Source organism: Penicillium psychrofluorescens (assembly GCF_964197705.1).
Source record: "Penicillium psychrofluorescens genome assembly, chromosome: 5".
NCBI lineage: Eukaryota > Fungi > Ascomycota > Eurotiomycetes > Eurotiales > Aspergillaceae > Penicillium > Penicillium psychrofluorescens.
In genome coordinates, this window is record NC_133443.1 from 954595 (window position 1) to 973484 (window position 18890).

Here is an 18890-nt window from a genome sequence, read left to right on the forward strand (position 1 = left end):
GGAAATGCATACACGTGTGAGATATTTTAGAATGAACCATAAGCGGTCCTTTAACGAGATGCCCCACAATCATTAGGGCCCCAATATGCTGTAATGTAGGGGCCATGCTTACATGGGTCTTGTGTCAAAGGAATGTCAAAGGAATACTAGTGGAGCGCATGTATTGTAAAGCGAGACCAAAACAGCACCGACGTAATTCAAAACTGCAAATTTTTTTGCTTCTATATAATTAATAGGATCGCGTTAATTTCTAGCTAAACGTGGTCGTAGAATTTCGTGCCAAGTTCAACTAGGTCCTTCTGATGGATGACTGTTGAGAAATTTTTCTGGGCCTACGCACTAAAATTAGGCCCCTCGTTATCGATTGGCCTACGTTGACTATCGTTGCAGAGAGTTCTCGGTTCCTGCAATCGCAAGTGCCAAACGTCGTCTGTGTCATTATCTTAAATGGAAGTCCCTCATATTTGATCATGATTGTTCATCGCCGTGAAGCATGTAATGCCTGCCACTTCCACCAAATATGCTGTTCCTCGGTGAATCGGAATCTAGTCGTATGTCGCAATTGCCAGGAACAAGGCCGCCAGTGTGTCTTCAGTCCCCGCAAGAAAATGGATCAGCCTCAGAAATCAAAAAATCAAACATCAAAAGCGAGAGAGACAGGGGAAATAGACTGTGCCACAATGCACTCATACGCGTTGCTTTCAAGGCAACCGAATGAAACAAATAAGTGGCTGTCGCCTGGAGTCTATTCGACAAATTTCTTCCAATCGTGTCATACAGATCCAGTGAGTTTCCTGAGGAATTTTTTACAGATATCTTCAGAACAGGCCTTCCACCTCCAAGTGCCGTTATCGACTGGAGCCAAACTCACATCGAACCTCGATCGGAGAGATCATTGTGGATGTTCACCAATTCCACATGTCCGGTTGACCGAGAAAGTATGCCGAAACGGCGAGCGGATCGCGATCTAAGACTAGGGGCGTATGGCCGATTGTCTTCATTGGTCTACCGACACAAGCAAGAGCGTTTGCATTTTTAAGCATGAAGACCGACGTTCGGATGCGCCACTTGACCAATTGTTTCTTTCTGGATCAGCTCTCTACGACTAGGTTCAGGACAGTACTGCACTCGGCCGCCATCGTATGACGAGCAGTAATGATTCGCAAAACTTCTGCTCAAATGACGAGCTATTACTCCTTACCCTGACAGCACGCTGGTCATCACTGTGAGGGATGTCCCCATAATGCCTTGCGCTCCGACCATTTGGACTCGGTTGATCGCCCCCATGGCCTTATGCTTGAAAGCGTTCATCTAGACATTAGAGGCGTAGTCCACCACAGGGGTCACAGTCGATGCGAACAGCAGCCGCGCGGTTGCTGGGGATAGGTCTCTAAGTCGTCGAGGTTCCATCGCTGCCTCAAGGCCCTTGGACGCTGCCCTCGCGACAGGTTCCTTGTATCTGAGTCTTAGGGTCAGATCAACGGTGGATCTTCGGATGGGACGTGTGTTTATCGCCAAGCCACACACCCACGGCTTCCCCACTACAGACTCGATTTATCGTCCCTCAACCTGATTGACCCTATTAACTTACTTCTTTACTACACCGCGAACGATGGCCATCCCACGGGCACCCTTGCTCCTATGCTTCCTCCTCCTGTTGCCCCACGTCCACGCCTTCGGGGCCGGCAGTACGTCATTGGTCGTGTTAGCTTGTTTGTTTCTGTGTTGACACCCGCTCTAGACATCGCTTCTATCTCGGCCATCGAGGGCCAGAACTGGCGCCATGGCGATATCGAGGATTTACTCAAGACCGTCGCCTGCATCTCGGGCCACAAATGGACCTCCACCATGATCAAGCGGGTGTACTTTGGGAACTGGCTGCGTGATTAGTGAGTGCGACCACCGTTTGGGCGGAGTGTATAGAGAAGCTAACCCGATGGAACTAGCTCCCAGGCCATGGATACCGGCACCCTCAAATCGCTCCAGGCCGATACCATCCGTATCCTGGTCTGGATCCTCTCGTTCCTCACCTTTGGCTATGCGACGGCCGAGTTTGAGGTCACGTCGGACCGACTGGGTGTCTATCGGCCCGAGGAGCATATTGAGTACGCCTCCCTCCCCTTCCCTCAATCCCGAGTGTGTGTATCGATTAACGCTTCGCGCAGTAACCCCAAAGATTATGCCGACAACCAAGACGCCCGCCAGTTCGATAAGCGGCTACGGCCCCCCGTCCGGCCGGTCGAGCTCGAAATCGACCCCGACACAGGGATGAAGAACTACATTGCCAACGAGCGCGGCGACTGGGCCACCAGCGCCGCCTACGTCAAGTACAGTCTAGGCCGCAGCATCCATTTCGGACGCATGTACACGCACGGCGGGGAGCGCAAAGGCAGCGAGGAGGATCTCTGCGAGGCGCTGCGTTGTCTAGGCCAGGGCTTGCACACGCTGGAGGATTTTGCCGCGCATACCAACTACTGCGAGCTGGCTCTGCGTGAGATGGGCTTCCTGAGTGTGTTTCCGCACACGGGCACGGCGACGCAGTGCAATATCCGGGGACACCACGTCTTCCCGCTTGTGACGGGGACGTTTGGGATGGTTGATTTCTTTCACTCCGTGCTTGGGGAGGCAACGGATCACTTTACCCAGTCGGAGGTCAATGAGATGGATATTGCACTTGGGGATGCCCAGTCGAATTCGCAGTCGAATAGCTCGCTCAATACCTTTACTGGATTGCTGGGCAAGATCCCCGGGACGAGGGATCTGGTAAGTGAGGCTGAGCAGCTTAAGCAGCAGTCCGAGGCTCAGGAGTCTGTCAACCGACACCGAGGCTCGACGGCTGGCTATTCTCGCGGTTTTGACTCTCTCTGTGTGGAGGATCACGGAATGGGCGAGCAGATTCGTGCGCCGGGCCCTGGTGGCAGTACAGCGCCAGCACCAGGTCCAGGTCCAGGTCTCCAGGGTATGCCAGACATCAACCCCCAAGAGACCATCAAGAAGATCTACCCCATTCTCGAGTTCCGAGACAAAGTAGTCCGAAAGCTCAACTCAATCATCGAGAAGATACCGGGACTGGAAGCCCTCGTGGAGAAGATCTCCGAGACCCTTACCGTATTCATCATGTCGCTGTTAGCACCATTCATCCGACCACTGATCAAGGCAGCCTCGAAATCCCTCCAGACAGGCTCGTCGGGCGTCATCGACGCCTCAGGAAAGCACCAGTACGAGCCCTGGACAGACCCGCGCTGCACCGACCCCACGCACTCGCTGCTCTCCAAGGATCACTTCGCAAACGTTCTCAACGAGCCGGCCGGTCATGTCGCCGCCGCTATTGTACGCTACATCGCGCCCCGCGTCTTGTATGCATGGGAGCATATCGATGTGCCCGAACACGAGGTTCTGAATGACTGCATGAACATCTTCCACCACCCGGCTCTGCGTGATATGCGCAACGATGCACACCGGACGATGTTCGAGGCTGTCCAGACCTGGGTGGATACCCACCCAGACCGCCGCGCCAAGCTGAATGATATCCTCAGCGCCGATGGCGTCAGGGCAGGTCGTAACACTGGCGGTGTTCCTCACACGCACGGCGGTGGTGGAGGGTTTGCCGCGTTGGGAGGCGGTGCCGCCCACGCCCACAGCGCCTCCCAAGGACAGCACGGTTCCTCGGGTGGTGGTGGTATTCCGTGGGATAAACTATCCAGCCTACCCATCCCCGGCCTATCGTCCTCGGGACAACACCAGTCCCAGAGCCAGCACGGTTCCTCTGGCGGTCTGCCCTGGGAACAACTATCCCATCTTCCGATCCCCGGCCTGTCGTCTTCGGGGCAGCATGGCCAGCATGGCCAGCATGGTTCCTCCGGTGGACTTCCGTGGGATAAGCTGTCTGGCCTGCCGATTCCTGGGATGTCGGAGTTGAATAAGCTGAATAAGATCTCGCACTTCGTTCCGGGCGGGTTGGGGCATGGTTTTTCGAGGGAGGTTGAGGGTGAGAATGAGACTGGGGGGGTGCCGTATCAGCAGCAGCAGGCTGAACATGGACAGCCTCAGTATCAGTCTCATGCTGAGCACCAGCACCCGCACCAGCACCAGCACCCGCATCCGCACCAGCAACAGCACCCGCACCAGCACCAACAGCATCCGCACCCGCACCCGCATCAGCGTCAGCATTAGCATCGCTTCGGTCATCCCCACCAGGAATACAGATGAGATGGTTATTAGCTGATGCATCTACTGCCCTTAGCACACGATACACGAACAGTAGATCTTGAGCGCCACTGCTCCTGCGTATTCAACATGAATGAAAAATAAAACAGATTACAAAGTTGACGAAATAGACATATAGCACTCCAGAATTAGAGATACAACCTCCCCTATTATTTTCATACTTCATCCGTCGCGATTCCAAACGACCCATTCTGTGTCACTTCCTATACTAACGGTTGGCTTCCCCACATCAATCCAAGTTGCAGATTTCTCTGCAAGCCCTGCCGGGCTAGCTCAATCGGTAGAGCGTGAGACTCTTAATCTCAAGGCTGCGGGTTCGACCCCCGCGTTCGGCTATTCCTAAGAACATCTTGAGACCTTTTTTTTGGTCTTTTTCCTTTATTTGAACCCTTATTCTTCGAAAATATTTGTTGATTTGGTAAGAGTGATTCAATTGTGATATTTTTTTGAGCGAAAACATGTTGCTTTACCTGACTGGATGGGATAGGGGAATATTTTCATGGGAATGCGATCAGATATATATCAGGACAACGATAATGGAAGATAACTTAAGAACAATTGAATTCATGCACCATCATTACGCATAGACTCTTAACTAATTAGCAGTCTCCAGTCCCTAGCGACCGACTCAAGGTCGAAATACTCCAGAAAACGGACATACCGTCTATCCTACCACAGACAACCCCGATTAAACAACATGATACAGTGGGTGATGACAAGGAACACCTCCGAGACTCCTCTCCAGACCTATCCAGATAAATGCAACGCTCAAAACAATCGCTCCAAGCCTTAAAGCTTGGTTCCCTCGCGACCACTATCACTCGGTCGTCTGGGCCGCAACGGTCCCATAGATGGACCGGCGGTACTGCTCGGTCCCGGCGCCGACGAGGCCGCCAGCGGAGACCGGTTTGTGTCATTACCACCGACGGTGTTGGCACGCACCCCGGCGCGCGGGCCATGGTGCAATCGAGGATTCATCAGCCACTGCACCTGCATGCGAACACTATTCACAGCGGCGTTGGTGTGGGCCATGTCTTCTTTGATTCGCAGGGACTCGTTCAGGATGGTCATGCTGGCGCGGGCATCTAGGTCGGTGATGGCATGCGATAGCTGGTCGACTTCCTCACGCAGGGACTCATGCAGAGAAAGCAAGTATGTTGTGGCGTTGGAGGAAAATACGCTGGAGGAGCGATCCACAGACTCATCCATGTTATCCGTCTGATGGTCGTTTCCACCGCTAGCGCCGCTCATCCCGGCAGGCGCAGAGTCAACCAGTGTGGATCGGATGTTGGCCAGCCCGTCCTCGAAGATCTCATTTCGCTGCTGGAGGTGTCGGACGGTCAGCTCGAGAAGGTCCAGCCGGGTGTTTTGGGCCTCGAAGTATGGGCTCATTGCGATCAGCGGACAGAGCTGTTCGTGCCCGCCAATCTCGGCTCGTCGAATTTTGACGGGACACCCATATTTGGATGCTGCACAGGGGCTGACGACCTCCGGGCACGCCTCGACATGTTTCTTCATCTCTCGCCGGACGATCGTTGTACCGCAATCCACGCACGTAGTCTCGAGACTGGGACAAAGCTCCTTGTCATGCTCTTCATAGTCCTGCTCCATGACGTCCTCCTCACACCGCGGACACTGCTGAAGACCATGCGTACACTTTTGATCCGGGTAGAGGTCCTTCTGGCGGATCATCTGGTCGCACGAGGTGTCCGGGCACGGTACGGGTCGGTATGCACAATATTTGTCCACATGCGACTGAACATGGCCGCGGGGCAGGGTCTCTTGGCATCCCTCCGGTATAAACGGACATCGCACTCGAATATCGTCGCACATGTTTATCAAAAGGCGGGGCACGCTCGTTAATACCTCGTAGGTGGGTGTTCGGCAAGAGGGGCACGGGAACACGTCCGAGTCGGTCGAGCGGAAGCTGGTGATGGCGGACCGGAGGCATTTGCCACAGAAGACGTGATCACATTGCAACCGTACCGGCTGGACGAACGCGCAATGGCAGATCGGACACATAAGGTGGGAATCGTAGTGGGAGACGCAGTCCAGGGAGCGGAGATCGACCAGCCCTTCCCGGTCGCAGTCGGCCTCCGCGGAGAGGAACTCGTGGATATTCATGGCACGGATGTTGTGACAAGAGCGACGGAATGTGCAAGGCGTGTGCGACTTATAGTTTGCGACAGCAGTCCTCCGAGGACGCAAAGTCCGCAGTTCTGCAGGGCGGATGGCGAAGGGATTCTAAATACCGAGGTAGATGATGCAAAGACAGGGATTACCCATGAGGGTGGCAGGCCAAAGGGCAACAACCATCCAAGGTAGGTGTCAAATAAGCAATGACAGTATTATGGAAAGAGGTGTGTGAAGGGGTGGGAAGTGAGAAGAGAAGAAGACGAAAGGGAGAGAACAGTACCATAAGAAGGATTACATACTGCGGGGAGGGAAGCCGAAGGCGGACAGGGAAGGGTCCGGTAGTGCTTACTTACCTACATTGCTGCTGCCTTTCCATCACTTCTCCATCTTCCCCCAACTCTCTGCCCTGGGGGTCTATCTCCTCGAACCCTACATCTGACAACCACGTTTTCATTGCTGATTTCACCATGGCGAATCCATCCCAACTCTTCCTCGTCGTCGACCACATCAAACTGTCGCTCCTGGAGCGGCAGCGAGCCATTAGCCTCGACCTCGAGCCCAATGCCCAAGACGGCGAGATCTCACGGGCTCTCGAGTCTCTCCACGAAGGCATCGAATCCATTGAAGCCGAGCAATCCCGGCTGGCCGACTCCCACGACAGCGCAGGCGCTGCCGCCCTGAAAGACCAGCTTGGCCCCCTCCGTGCCCAATACCAGGACCTGTCATCTCAGTTCCACGGCCCAGACAGCACATCCGCCACCAGCCCGACGCAGGGACCCTCCCTCGGCGGCAACCAGCCCACCTCCACCAAAACTCCCGATCTCAAACAGCCTGTCCCGCAACATCCGCCCTCGAAATCCGTGCGGTTCATGGACAGCACGGCCGCGGCGGCGGCCGTGCAAGATGAGATCGACGCCGAGGAGGATCGCAACCGGCGGAACCTCTTCCAGCCCTATCGCGACGAGCCGTCGCCCTCGGGCCCCGATCAGTCCGGTATGAACAACCAGCAGATCCACGACCACCACGCCCAGACCATCCGTGATCAGGACGACCAGCTCGATCGCCTGGGCGAGTCCATCGGGCGCCAGCACGAGCTGAGCATCCAGATCGGGGATGAGCTGGAGGGCCATGTCACTCTGCTGGATGGCATGGACGGGGACGTAGATCGACATCAGACTCGGCTGGATGGTGCGCGGCGGCGGCTGGACCGCTTCCGGCGCAAGGCTGGTGACAATTGGAGCTTGATGACTATCGTCGGGCTGATTATCCTTCTGGTGATTTTGATTGTGATTCTGAAATAGCGGTCGTTTCTTTTTTTTTTTTTTTTTGGGAGGCGTTTTGTTGGTGAATTGGGCGTTTGTACTATCTGGGCTCTCTGACACCGGCGTCGCAGTTGTCTCCGTTTTTCTTTCATACTACATACACAGTACAATGGACCGAATCCTCTCGGAAAACATCATTTTTCCTACCTAAACAACAAGTAACCACCTCCAACATAGCAATACAGCGACCAATTATTGCGGCTTATTCAACGGCCCCTTGCCATTCAGCAGATTTTTCGTCCGCTCCTGCATCCCCTCGAAGGTCTTATCGTCGGATTCGATCTCGCCTCGATCCGCTTTGACCTGTTGGTTAAGCCAGTTAGTATTGGCCTTTATTCTCAGACAACCCATGCTGAGAAGAAAGAGAAAGGAAGGACTGACCTCTGCTTCACTGTTACTCGCCAGCTCAGAGCTCCACTTGCCCTTCCCTTTCTCGGCGTTCTTGACCTGTTCTTCTTTGTGCGCTTCGTAGTAATTGGGCAGGTCGTCGCGGTCTAATGGGAGGGTTAGTTGGCTGTTGCTGGTGCTGCTGCTTGGGAGCTTACTCTTGTCCGACTCCTTCAAGGTCGGGCGAATCGCCGAGGAGTGGAATGCAGATGAAGAATGAGAGGAGAGGGCGTAGGTTGGTCGAAGGGTTGAGCGCGAGGTTGCGCGGACAGAGGTGAGGAAGGACATGGTGGATGGCGAGGGATGATAGGTTGAGTTGGAGGAGTTGAATCGGAAGGACGATGGACTGTAGGGGACTCTCCGAGCGGTCTGGTCTGTATGTAGCGAAAACACGTCGAGGCTGAACTGAAGATGTTGCTAAACAGTGAGAGGCACCAGATCGAAAGCACCCCACAAGAGCGACGTCAGGCCAGTACACAGGATACACCCGGGCATTCCTTGTCGACACCCGTGAATGGCCGACAAGTGCCGAGCACCGTACCGGTGACGTCAGTGAGTCTTCAGCGTCTCGGACTGCGCGGATGCCACTCCCACTATGCCCTTCCAAGGGAATTGGTCAAGTGGATGCGATTGTAAACGTAGTGTCTCTGGTTGGTTGTGGTTGTGGTGGTCAACATGTCTGCATGTTGAGTCGGCGATACTGGACCATATATCCTGGCTAGGAAGACCAAGTGCATGACATCACGAACAGACGGGCAAATAAACAGAGAACTCCGAGATAATCAGTCTGGAATTGTAATCTACTACGAAAAGAAGAGACATCAATTTGTCCGGGAACATCTCGCATGCCAGAAGAGAGGAAAAGGCCATGTGAACAGATGAGACGTGGAAGGGACCGGATGCAAGACCAACATAAGAATCATACAGCGCTCGCAGCGAGGCAACGCAGAAAGTAAAGAATCATCAACGAAGGACAACCAATTTTAGGTGCAAATATGGTCTATTGACTCGCCCAGTGTCGCGAGAGACCCCCAGGATATCGATTTCAAACAAAGACATCATCAATCAAAAGGACAACTCCGCATTCCCAGTCCGTGGTTTCGCTCGCAACCATCCCAACCAGCCACGACCCGTGGCCAAGTATAAGCAATGAGTATCTCACGCAATCCCCGAACCAAAATATACAGCAAACCAAAAAAGAGAAGAGTGCAGATGGTAAACCCCAACATAACAAAAAGCCCAAAACAATGCAGACGTGTATCGTTTCCGCCTCTAGATCCTTTGCAAAATGATAAATCCCATCCCACCCAAAGATCAATCAGAACCCCAGAAACCAAAAAACAAAGAATTCGTCGCTAAGCAGTCGGTGTATCTGGCAGCGTCGCTGGCAAAAGCATCCCCGAATGAAAGTTCAACTCCGTACCCGTAGATCAAGACATGCACGTCAAGTAGCAAGTCACCGCTCGTTCTATACATCATCGGCGGGAAAGAAAACAAAAAAAATGGGTCAACAAAAGGGGTGTTCGTCTCTCCCGGAGAGACAAAACAGGTATCGTTTGGCGAAAAACAAAAAAAAATGCAGAGAATCGAATCGTAGGCGCCGTCGCTCGCAAGAATCTAGAGAGGCGAAGGTAGTCGTGATCGAGAAAGAGAGGTTGTGAGTGTGTATGTACAGAGCCGATTTGAGTTTTTCGCTTTTTTTTTTTCCCCGTGTTTTCGATCGTATAACAAAGATATTTTTCCGGTTTGGTCGTGTCGAATGCAATAAGCCGTATCAGACAAGAATGTAAGAATGGAAAATATTATGACCCGCAAATTAAAGGGACCCCTGGATGATGCAGAATGAGGCAGGTGACGGACGTGCAGAGAACAGGCAAGAGACGTATAAGGGCGCTAGGCCGCGACGTATGGCAGATCACGTTCTCACCATCGACGCTGCGCAGTCTGCATCATCCCCGGGGTGAGCGAGGAGGGGGGACTCGACATGGACATTCCGGTATTAGGGTTGATAATCGGAATGACCTTGCGGGTCCGGTTGGCAGGCTGCTGCTGGAAGCTGGCCTGATTATGATTACCGGCCAGACCAGCGTGGGCAAACGAGTTGACCTGGGCGGGCGAGAGAGAGATGGACGGGGCGACCTGCTGCACGGGCTGGATCTGGTGCTGGAGCGGCGAGGTGTCGGGTGAGCCACTCGACAGCGACGACCGGTCGGAAGAGGCGGAATGAATGGAGTGCAGCTGCAGAAAAATGAAACATTAGAACCAGCTGTTCCCCGGGTGACTCTGTTCTTCAGAGACACTGCAGTGACGATCTTCAAGGGGTAGGGGCGGTCTCAAGAAGATCGTCGAGCCAACAAACATACATCGTCCTCTGTCAGGAGCCCCGGACAGAACTCAAGGTCATCATCCAGATCGAAGGACCGGCCCGCTTCAAATCTCGCCCGGAACGCCGTCATTGCAGGAGCTTCGGCCAGTTCCCTCATGCTCTTCACCCCCCGGAATTGACGGGCATTCTGAGTCATCTTGGGCGCACGACGAGAGCGACCGTGGTGATTGTGGTGGGTGGCAGACTGCATCCCGTGCTGCGGGTGGTGTTGCTGGTGCTGTTGGTGGTTGTAGAAGAAAGCAGACATGATGGATAGGTTTTCGTTGAACCAGGTGGATTGGAAGCCAGCACCCGAAGGAACAAAAGAGAAAGATGGGAAAAAGGGAAGGGTGTGTTTATGAGAAACGGTGGTAGATGGGGGGATACAAAAAAGTAGTACAAGAAGATTGGAGGGGGGTTTAGAAACAAAAGGTGAGTTGATGATGGGAAGTCGAAAGTAAGAGAGAGAGAGAGTCGGTGTCGGAAGTTGTGTGGGAAGAGGCAGGGAGGCGAGGGAAAAGAGGGGTGTTTTTGGGGCTGAGGACAGCGGTGTACGGTCACGTATGGTCATTCAGCCCTTGTCAGTGGCTGGGTGGGTGAATGGCCCCTGTCACATACGGTCACCGCCCAAGGCTAGTGCCAGACCAGCACCAACCAGTGGCGAGATGGGCGAGCAGTGGCCAATCACCTCGTAGGCGGTGGAGTCATTGCATCGTGCAACGTGACGTCGACCAGAGCCGCTAGTCCATTCGGGGATTAGTCTTCACGGCCGAAGGCAGCGTGAAGGGACCCAAGGTATGTATGCCCCCAGTATTCAATACCACGAGGGTGCGTTTGCATACCAGAGAGAGAGAGAATGATGGGGGAGAGTCACAATGACGATGTTCGAATCCTCCTATCCGATCTCTATAATGTACACAAGAAGAGGATATGACCTACGGAAGCGTAGTTCACCTCCACAACGAACAGATGGTTGGGATCCTGCTCCCCACAGCCCACCACAGCCCGCTCACAACAAAATCCTTTCAGCCCAACCTCTGATCATTGTTTTCTACTAAACCTTATCGATCAACATGGGGTGGGGGAATGTGCACTGATTTCCTGACTCAGAGTGGGCCTGTGTCCATGCACAGTTCCTGGCGATAGGACGAGCAAACCCTGCCGGACCTGGAATGGGCGCCTGCTGGAACAGCTAACCCTGCATGCTTTCTGGCGCTGGCCCAGACAGTGATCATTATTGGGGTCCTATTGTTTGCTCCCGACCCTCTGACTACGTAATCAGTGCGGTGAGGCGCCCGCCATGGCGTAGTCCGGCCCCAAGGGCGGAATATTTTGTTGTCGATTCGATGCTTGAACTTGCAATACTAGACTCCAAAGTCCATTCTTCTGATCCTAGCCGCTCCAAGTGACTACGATACAGTAGTCATATCTACAAAGAATATGTAGATCAAATTCATATAAGACGAATCCAGGATTGATCGTGCCTAAGACTCCATAACGTAATAAGGGAGTTGTTAGATCCGATTTGGCTGTAAGTTTCGGCTTCATCGATCCTGGGGGATTACACTAGAGCTCAGTTAGCAGGCACAGGTCTAAAATAAAGAGCGACGAGTCCTTTGTCAACGTCCCCGGAAGATATTCGAAACACGCCCTGCCTGTCGAGGCCATGCTAAAAGGGTCGTTCTTTGACTCGGACTGGGATGACGGGCGAGATTGAAATGTGCAATTCAGTACGAACAGTCAACGTAAGTGTACCTCTAATGGCTCTCTGCGAAAACCACAGTTAAGATCTTGCTTCGATACCATGTATGCCATTCCAGTCTAATGCTCAAGACGCTATTCTGCATGCAGTGAAAATGCAAACCCCGATAACCCCAAAGAAATCAAACGCCTTATCCTTCGTATGCATCACTTGTCCAGATTCTTGCTCTTCACCATCCTCCCAATGAGCTCCTTACAATGCTTCTCACTATATTGCTCCCACACCTCGTATAGCGAGATCAGCTCCTGAGTACAGTCAATCACGCCTTTGATGTCGACTTCGCTTTCTGCCAGCCAATTGATCAGCTTCTGGATCTTGGGGGGAGCCCCGGCAGCGAGCTTGTCGGATAAGGTCGCCAGCATATTCTGCCCGCCCTCTCGCAGACTACTGGACAGGGAGGGCTGAGAGGATCCGGACGAGAAACTACCCGAATGCGCTGGCTTGAAAACCACTGCGATAATGATCGCCATGATGGCAATCACATGAGGTGAATACAGTAGAGGCAGGTCGGTCAGATAGTGGTCGTTGATCACCGACCAGGCCAGGGCGACTTCGTCTGAGCTTAGGGTCAGCTCGGTCTGGAGCTCCGACAAAGTGCGGTAGGGATGGTGGACAATGAGCTGCGAGTTCATTTCCGAGATGAGAGCAAACTCGCACTCGCCCAGTTTCGCTACGTCGGGGGTGATGAATTCTGGAACTGGTCAATACTATGCGCGAAAGACCGTTCCGATGATCCTACCTGGCCACAGCCCGCGTGCTTCGCCGACGACAAATCGGATATGTTGTGGACATTCCTCCATTTTACAAGCCAAGTAAAAGGCCGTAGTCAGAACCAGATATGGGTTCGTCTGGCGCACCTCATTTTTGATGTAGTACCGCTTCAGATACACCTGAGCGGTGGCAATGGCCTGCTGCCGGGTGGACATGCGCTTGCCCAGCTTGATGAGTTCTGTTATACCATTCTTAGCGGTTTGATCAAGCCCTGCAAGGATAGATCTTCTCACGTTGGTTGAAGTAGATGTTCAGCAGCCGGCTATCCGGCAATGGGAACTGCGAATGGGCGGCCTTGTCCCGCTCGCGAAGGCGCTCGCGAACATCGGCCAGCTTCTCTCGCGAGAACAGCCAGTGCCGCCGCTGCGTCGAGGCCCAATAGTTGGCGGCCATGGGGTTTTAAAATAGTATCATTGATTATTGAATTGTCAAGAGGACAAAGGGGGATTCCCGATCGGGCATAGTAGGGCTGGGCCCTCTGCGGTCCCGTGCCTCCCGGGCCCCAATAATGGCGTCAACTGCGAAAGCAAATGACCGCGCGCCGATTATTCATTCTTCACCTCCTTTCAACCCCCCTCCACGTCAGGGCTCTGCGATCCGACTTTTGTTGTTTTCGATGAACCGAGAGTTCTTGTCTACTTGACTGTTCGGAAGCTTCTCCCCCCCCCCCCCTTTTTCTCAGGATCATGCCCCGTGTCCGGTAACAATCCCCTCGACCATGGCCCCCGAGTCGCAAGACGAACGGGACGAACGAGTCAAACAATTATGGCACTCATTGGACACGCGCCGGGAGGGACACGTCGACCTGGCTGGACTAAAGAAGGGACTGAAGAAGGTCGATCATCGTGAGTCTGATCCCGGGTCCCGTGCCGCATCTGCCCCAACTGACTGACGTGACTTGGGGTCCAGCGCTCAAAAATGCAGATGACTTGCTACGCAATATCCTGCGGGAGGTCGACACCAACGGCGATGGCCGCATCGATGAATCCGGTAAGATCACGCGGTGGTTTCTTGGAGACTGCTGCCTCCTCTTACAATCCTAATCGTCGCCAGAATTTCGTGCCTTTGTCGACCACACCGAGAGCGGGCTATGGCAGATGTTCCAGAGCATCGACCGCAACCACAACGGAGAAATCGACAAGGCGGAGCTGCGGACTGCCTTTGCGGCCCAGGGCGTGACCGTCTCGAGCGCCAAACTCGACGAGTTCTTCACCAAAGTCGACAAAAACGACGACGGGGTAATCTCTTACGCGGAGTGGAGGTACGAAAACAACCCCGACCGTTCAGCAGGGGGCTATAGCTCACGCATTCGATAGGGACTTCCTGCTCTTTCTTCCTCTCCATTCGCCGTCGGATCTACACGCTGTCCTCTCATACTACACGGCTACGGGCAATCTAAACCCGGAAGGAGATGTCCACATCAATGACCTGCAGGGTTTAGGTACAGACCACTCGTTTCTTACCCATTATCTCCTGGCCATCCAGAACCTCTTGTACAATATCCTCTCACTGCACGGCCTCGCCTCCCTCCTCCCATCAGCCCACGCGCAAACCAGCCCGTCCTGCACTGTCAGGAACCAATTTGCCTCGTTAGACGGCGAATTTGAGTTGGAGTGGTTGCCCATCCCCAAGACTGTCGCCATGTGGATGTCCCTCCGATATTATGAACGGAAGTTGACCGAGAATACCCCTCAATTAGGCTACTTCGTTGCAGGCGGGATCGCGGGCGTCGTGTCGAGAACGGCCACCGCGCCCCTCGATCGGCTCAAAGTCTATCTCATTGCGCAGACCGGTTTCAAGAGGACGGCGGCTCATGCCGCAAAGGATGGGCTCCCTTTCACTGCCGCCGGCAGTGCACCCAAAACGCTTCTGGACGCACTCAAAGAACTATGGCGGGCGGGAGGGATTCGGAGTTTATTTGCGGGTTGGTGAAACAATTTCCCTTGCCGGCTTATGGACCTTTTGATCTGATCATTATCTAGGCAATGGGTTGAATGTGGTGAAGGTGATGCCGGAGTCTGCAATCAAGTTTGGAGCTTACGAAGTTGGTCTCTTCTTGCTTTCAAAATTTGTTTCCATGCTGACCCTGAAATAGTCTGCAAAACGAGCTTTTGCGCGATTCGAAGGACATAATGACCCCAGACGTTTACTCCCCACCTCGCAGTTTCTGTCTGGTGGCTTTGGTGGAATGGTGGCCCAGTATGTTTTGTTGTTTCTGATTCACAGAAGCGTAGGCTTTTATCTGACTTCTTGCCAGGTGCTTTGTTTATCCGCTTGATACCCTGAAATTGTACGTGGTCTGCCCATATACTTTGTAGCGCTGTCACTGATTATCCTTCGCAGTCGTATGCAATGTGAAACCGTGGAAGGAGGACTCAGAGGCAACCAGCTTATCGCGGCAACGGCAAGGAAAGTGTGGAACAAAAGCGGCCTATTTGGTTTCTTCCGCGGTCTCCCCCTTGGATTGATGGGAATGTTCCCCTACGCCGCGATCGACTTGACAACATTCGAATACTTGAAACGCGCCCTTCTCGCCCGGAAAGCACGCCAGTATCAGTGCCACGAGGACGACGTGCCTCTCAACAACGTCACCACGGGAGCCATCGGTGCTCTCAGCGGAGGCCTAAGTGCCTCGGTTGTCTACCCGCTCAATGTTCTTCGGACCCGGCTACAGGCCCAAGGCACGGTCCTGCACCCTCCCACCTACAATGGCATTGGCGATGTTGCTCGCCGGACCCTTCAAACCGAGGGCGCCCGTGGTTTCTACAAGGGGCTTACGCCTAACCTTCTCAAGGTAGCCCCTGCTGTGTCGATCAGCTACGTGGTCTATGAGAATTCGAAACGAATGCTCGGCCTGAGGTGATCCCACCATCCGATCCTCCTACCCCCGCCACCAACTTCTCATCTACTGCTCCACTGACACATACACCCATCCCCACTTTTGGCTGCATTTCCTATTATCCCCAGCTCTCGGAATATTCAACAAGATACCCACATACAACCCCCCCATCACTCTACAGGGCAAAGCAGCCCTCCCATACTGGATGCATCTATCAATTCTCTCCTTTTCTTCCTCGTCTATCTTCAGCTATGCCGTTTTTGAGAATATCCCTGCATTTAGGTCCACTTGGCTTGGCTCCTTGTTCTTGGCACCACACACGCTCATCCACATATCTGCATGGCACGGCGTCTAGGCATGTTGTGGAGCTTATACACAATATCATTGGGATGCTTTTTGCTTTTTTTTTTTGGTGGTTGTTTATTGGAAATACACATTGGATCTACACATTGGGTTTACACGTTGGCTTTACATAGGGGCTCTCAGGCAATCGAAGCTGGCTCTGGCTCTGGCTCTTAGTCTTGGTTTCTGGACAACTCTCATGGAACACATTCTGGACAAGAGATAGCTTTTACATATACTAGAAAGAATATGAAGACCCATGAAACTCACACCGAAAATACCCTGGGTGGCTGCCGCGACCGATATGAGGAAGTATGTACAGAATAATCCCATGTAATGGCATGCGACAGTGTTTCTCCTGAGTAGTCACCAGCCATTGGGGTAAGGACGCCTTCTTTCCCAGGGACTCCCTAGGCAAGCGTTGGGGACCTCGATGGTTGGTGAACTGTTGAGGGTGAATGGCAGGCAGAATTTGGACATCATGCTGGAACCCAACCAAATTGTCTGCGCCGTAGTAAGGAAGTCATTAGAGAGGATACCAAAGGTTCAATCTCACGCCCCAACTTCAACACCTGATTTTCGGGTCCAGAATCATTCGGACGCTACCTCAGAAGGCGAGCGTACTTAGTCCAGAGATTTTGCCGACTTTTGTTCTACACTACAGTTAAAAGATCAGACCGTATGCAAAGTGTCTCGTGTTTTTCATCTGGTATATAAGGATTGAAGAGTGTAGATGCCAAATGTTCAGTCTCGCGCCCCAACTTCAACGCCTGATTCTCGGGCCCAGGATCATTCGGACGCGACCTCAGAAGGCGAGCGTACTTAGTCCATATGCAGGTCATTCTCAGAGAATCTGCCGGCATTTATTCTACACTACAGATAAAAGATCAGACCGCGTGTGAAGCATCTTGTGTCTTCCATCAGGTCGTGGCAAGACGTTGGGAGCGGGACGAGCTGATTGGCGGAGAGGTGAGCTGATTAGAGTGGGGACTCTGAATACGTCACCTAACCAATAGGAAGCATATGATCTGCAGGGACATGATCTACAGGGAAGTGATCGGCAGGGACGTTGGGGGACTGGGGTAGTTTAAAAGCAGCAGACTCGCCCTGTAGACTTCTTTGATTCCAACCTTCCACTTCTCTTCTCTTCTCATAGAGTTTCGTTGTCTCGCCTGTTGCAACCTCAATATCATCGATCCCATCATGCCCCCCCCCCAGCAGACCGAGTCTGCTGGAAGTGTGGCCAGAAGGGCCACAGAAAGGCTCAATGCCCTCGCTTGAGCCAGCGTGCTGCCCCCGCGCCTCCCCCTCCTCCTCCTCCTCCTCCCCCCCCCCCCTCCCATCCAGCCCCTCGTATGTACTGAAATCCATTTATTCCTTGATCTGCCTACTCATGCTATGATAGTACCAATTCTTCTTCGCTGCCGCCGGCCCCAGCATGCCCGGCCTGCTGCCCGGCATGACTGTCCAGGCCCCCGCGCCCAGCATGACTGTCCCGGCCCCCGCGCCCGACACCACCCTCCCCGCCGCCGTCTCGGCCCACAAGCGGGCCCACGACCAGGACGAGTCCCCCCCCCCGGCGCCGCAAGAAGACCCGCAAGGCCAAGGCCAAGAAGAAGGCCGAGAAGAAGGCCGAGGAGAAGGCCGAGGAGAAGGCCGATGAGGCCGCCGATGTCATCATGGAGGAGACCATGGAGGCCGCGAAGGCCAGGAAGGCCTTCGAGGAGGCCTCCCCGCTACCCCCCCCCCGACCAGAACGGCATGTAATTGCCGTTATGTTTTTGTCCCTTATTATTATCTACAATGAAAGTTTTTCTGGATCCCAATAGTATTCTTCCTACGTATTTACCCACGCCTTGTCATTTTAAATTGTTGAGAATCCCAATAAGTTGGGGACAGACAGCGTGAAAAGTATGCTAGGCAGAGGGCCAGCTAGGCAGAGGGCCAGGTAGACTGTAAAACAATACGATGTGACGGCGACTGAAAACAAACAGATTAGGGGAAGATACCGGCTATTTTACTGTTTTGAGAAGCCGCGACTGTTTGCTTCCCAGGTCACCTGCCTGCCTGCCCCCCCCTCCTCCTTCTTCCTCTTCTTCCTCTTCCTCTTCCTCTTCTTCCTTCTTCTTCCTCTTCCCATCCACCATCCACCCCCTCCATCTCATCCATCTCTTGACATTATGGCAACATTAAACGAAGGTTTTCTTCTATGCCAACTCCCCCACTGGTGAACCTCTAGAGTTGATTAGAGGGTCCCTCCTATCGTGTGGTCATTTTATGGGATCCTTTAGCGGACGGCATGTGACAACTTGCCGATGCGTCTGCTTCCGACCATTCTGCCCGAGGCCTGGTGCTCTTTGAGAAATAACAGTGGACCATGTAGGATCTGCATGCCCTCAAGACTGTGCACTCAAGGGATACATGCATGGGTGTATGTTGTGACCTAGTTATAGGAAATTTCTCTGGCCAGAACAATACCGAAGGCGATGTCTACACTGGGTATAGCAGCGCAGTGGGTAAGCGATACTACAGCGGGCATGCGAGCAACATAAGGTTAGTATTCTCAGCAAGAATGCTGAGGTTTTCAGAAAGAAAGCCAAGGCTAACGAAGAAAACTACTCTCAGCAACCATGTCCAAACCTGCTGGAAGTGTGGCGCGAAGGGCCACCAGAAGGCTCAATGCCCCCAGATGGCCCCCAGATACCTGGCGGGTGGCTACATTACATTGTCGATACCATC

The 18890-nt window shown here is 53.4% G+C and overlaps 7 protein-coding genes and 1 non-coding gene across 8 annotated transcripts; 4 read left to right on the top strand and 4 right to left on the bottom strand.

The window, feature by feature from the left end:
• Positions 1-1612: 1612 nt before the first annotated feature.
• On the top strand, positions 1613-4173 carry PFLUO_LOCUS7629 (uncharacterized protein; the record flags this gene model as incomplete). Its single annotated transcript, XM_073785292.1, has 3 exons — positions 1613-1688; positions 1742-1889; positions 1947-4173. 3 exons carry the CDS (start codon positions 1613-1615, stop codon positions 4171-4173), a joined length of 2451 nt encoding a protein of 816 aa, XP_073641662.1.
• A 316-nt stretch (positions 4174-4489) lies between these two features.
• Positions 4490-4562, top strand: PFLUO_LOCUS7630. The gene has a single exon. It is a non-coding gene; the product is annotated as a tRNA-Lys (tRNA).
• Positions 4563-5016: 454 nt separating this feature from the next.
• Positions 5017-6351, bottom strand: PFLUO_LOCUS7631 (uncharacterized protein; the record flags this gene model as incomplete). The annotated part of the gene is made up of 1 exon (XM_073785293.1): positions 5017-6351. One exon carries the CDS (start codon positions 6349-6351, stop codon positions 5017-5019), a length of 1335 nt encoding a protein of 444 aa, XP_073641663.1.
• A 479-nt stretch (positions 6352-6830) lies between these two features.
• Positions 6831-7664, top strand: PFLUO_LOCUS7632 (uncharacterized protein; the record flags this gene model as incomplete). The annotated part of the gene is made up of 1 exon (XM_073785294.1): positions 6831-7664. One exon carries the CDS (start codon positions 6831-6833, stop codon positions 7662-7664), a length of 834 nt encoding a protein of 277 aa, XP_073641664.1.
• A 213-nt stretch (positions 7665-7877) lies between these two features.
• Positions 7878-8360, bottom strand: PFLUO_LOCUS7633 (uncharacterized protein; the record flags this gene model as incomplete). The annotated part of the gene is made up of 3 exons (XM_073785295.1): positions 7878-7988; positions 8067-8179; positions 8231-8360. The coding sequence occupies 3 exons, from the start codon at positions 8358-8360 to the stop codon at positions 7878-7880; spliced, it is 354 nt and encodes a 117-aa protein (XP_073641665.1).
• A 1635-nt stretch (positions 8361-9995) lies between these two features.
• On the bottom strand, positions 9996-10705 carry PFLUO_LOCUS7634 (uncharacterized protein; the record flags this gene model as incomplete). Its single annotated transcript, XM_073785296.1, has 2 exons — positions 9996-10310; positions 10436-10705. The coding sequence occupies 2 exons, from the start codon at positions 10703-10705 to the stop codon at positions 9996-9998; spliced, it is 585 nt and encodes a 194-aa protein (XP_073641666.1).
• Positions 10706-12345: 1640 nt separating this feature from the next.
• Positions 12346-13363, bottom strand: PFLUO_LOCUS7635 (RNA polymerase II holoenzyme cyclin-like subunit; the record flags this gene model as incomplete). Its single annotated transcript, XM_073785297.1, has 3 exons — positions 12346-12890; positions 12939-13148; positions 13204-13363. The coding sequence occupies 3 exons, from the start codon at positions 13361-13363 to the stop codon at positions 12346-12348; spliced, it is 915 nt and encodes a 304-aa protein (XP_073641667.1).
• A 325-nt stretch (positions 13364-13688) lies between these two features.
• On the top strand, positions 13689-15833 carry PFLUO_LOCUS7636 (uncharacterized protein; the record flags this gene model as incomplete). The annotated part of the gene is made up of 8 exons (XM_073785298.1): positions 13689-13815; positions 13880-13960; positions 14024-14231; positions 14287-14894; positions 14953-15014; positions 15066-15169; positions 15228-15260; positions 15314-15833. The coding sequence occupies 8 exons, from the start codon at positions 13689-13691 to the stop codon at positions 15831-15833; spliced, it is 1743 nt and encodes a 580-aa protein (XP_073641668.1).
• Between the last annotated feature and the right edge of the window lie 3057 nt (positions 15834-18890).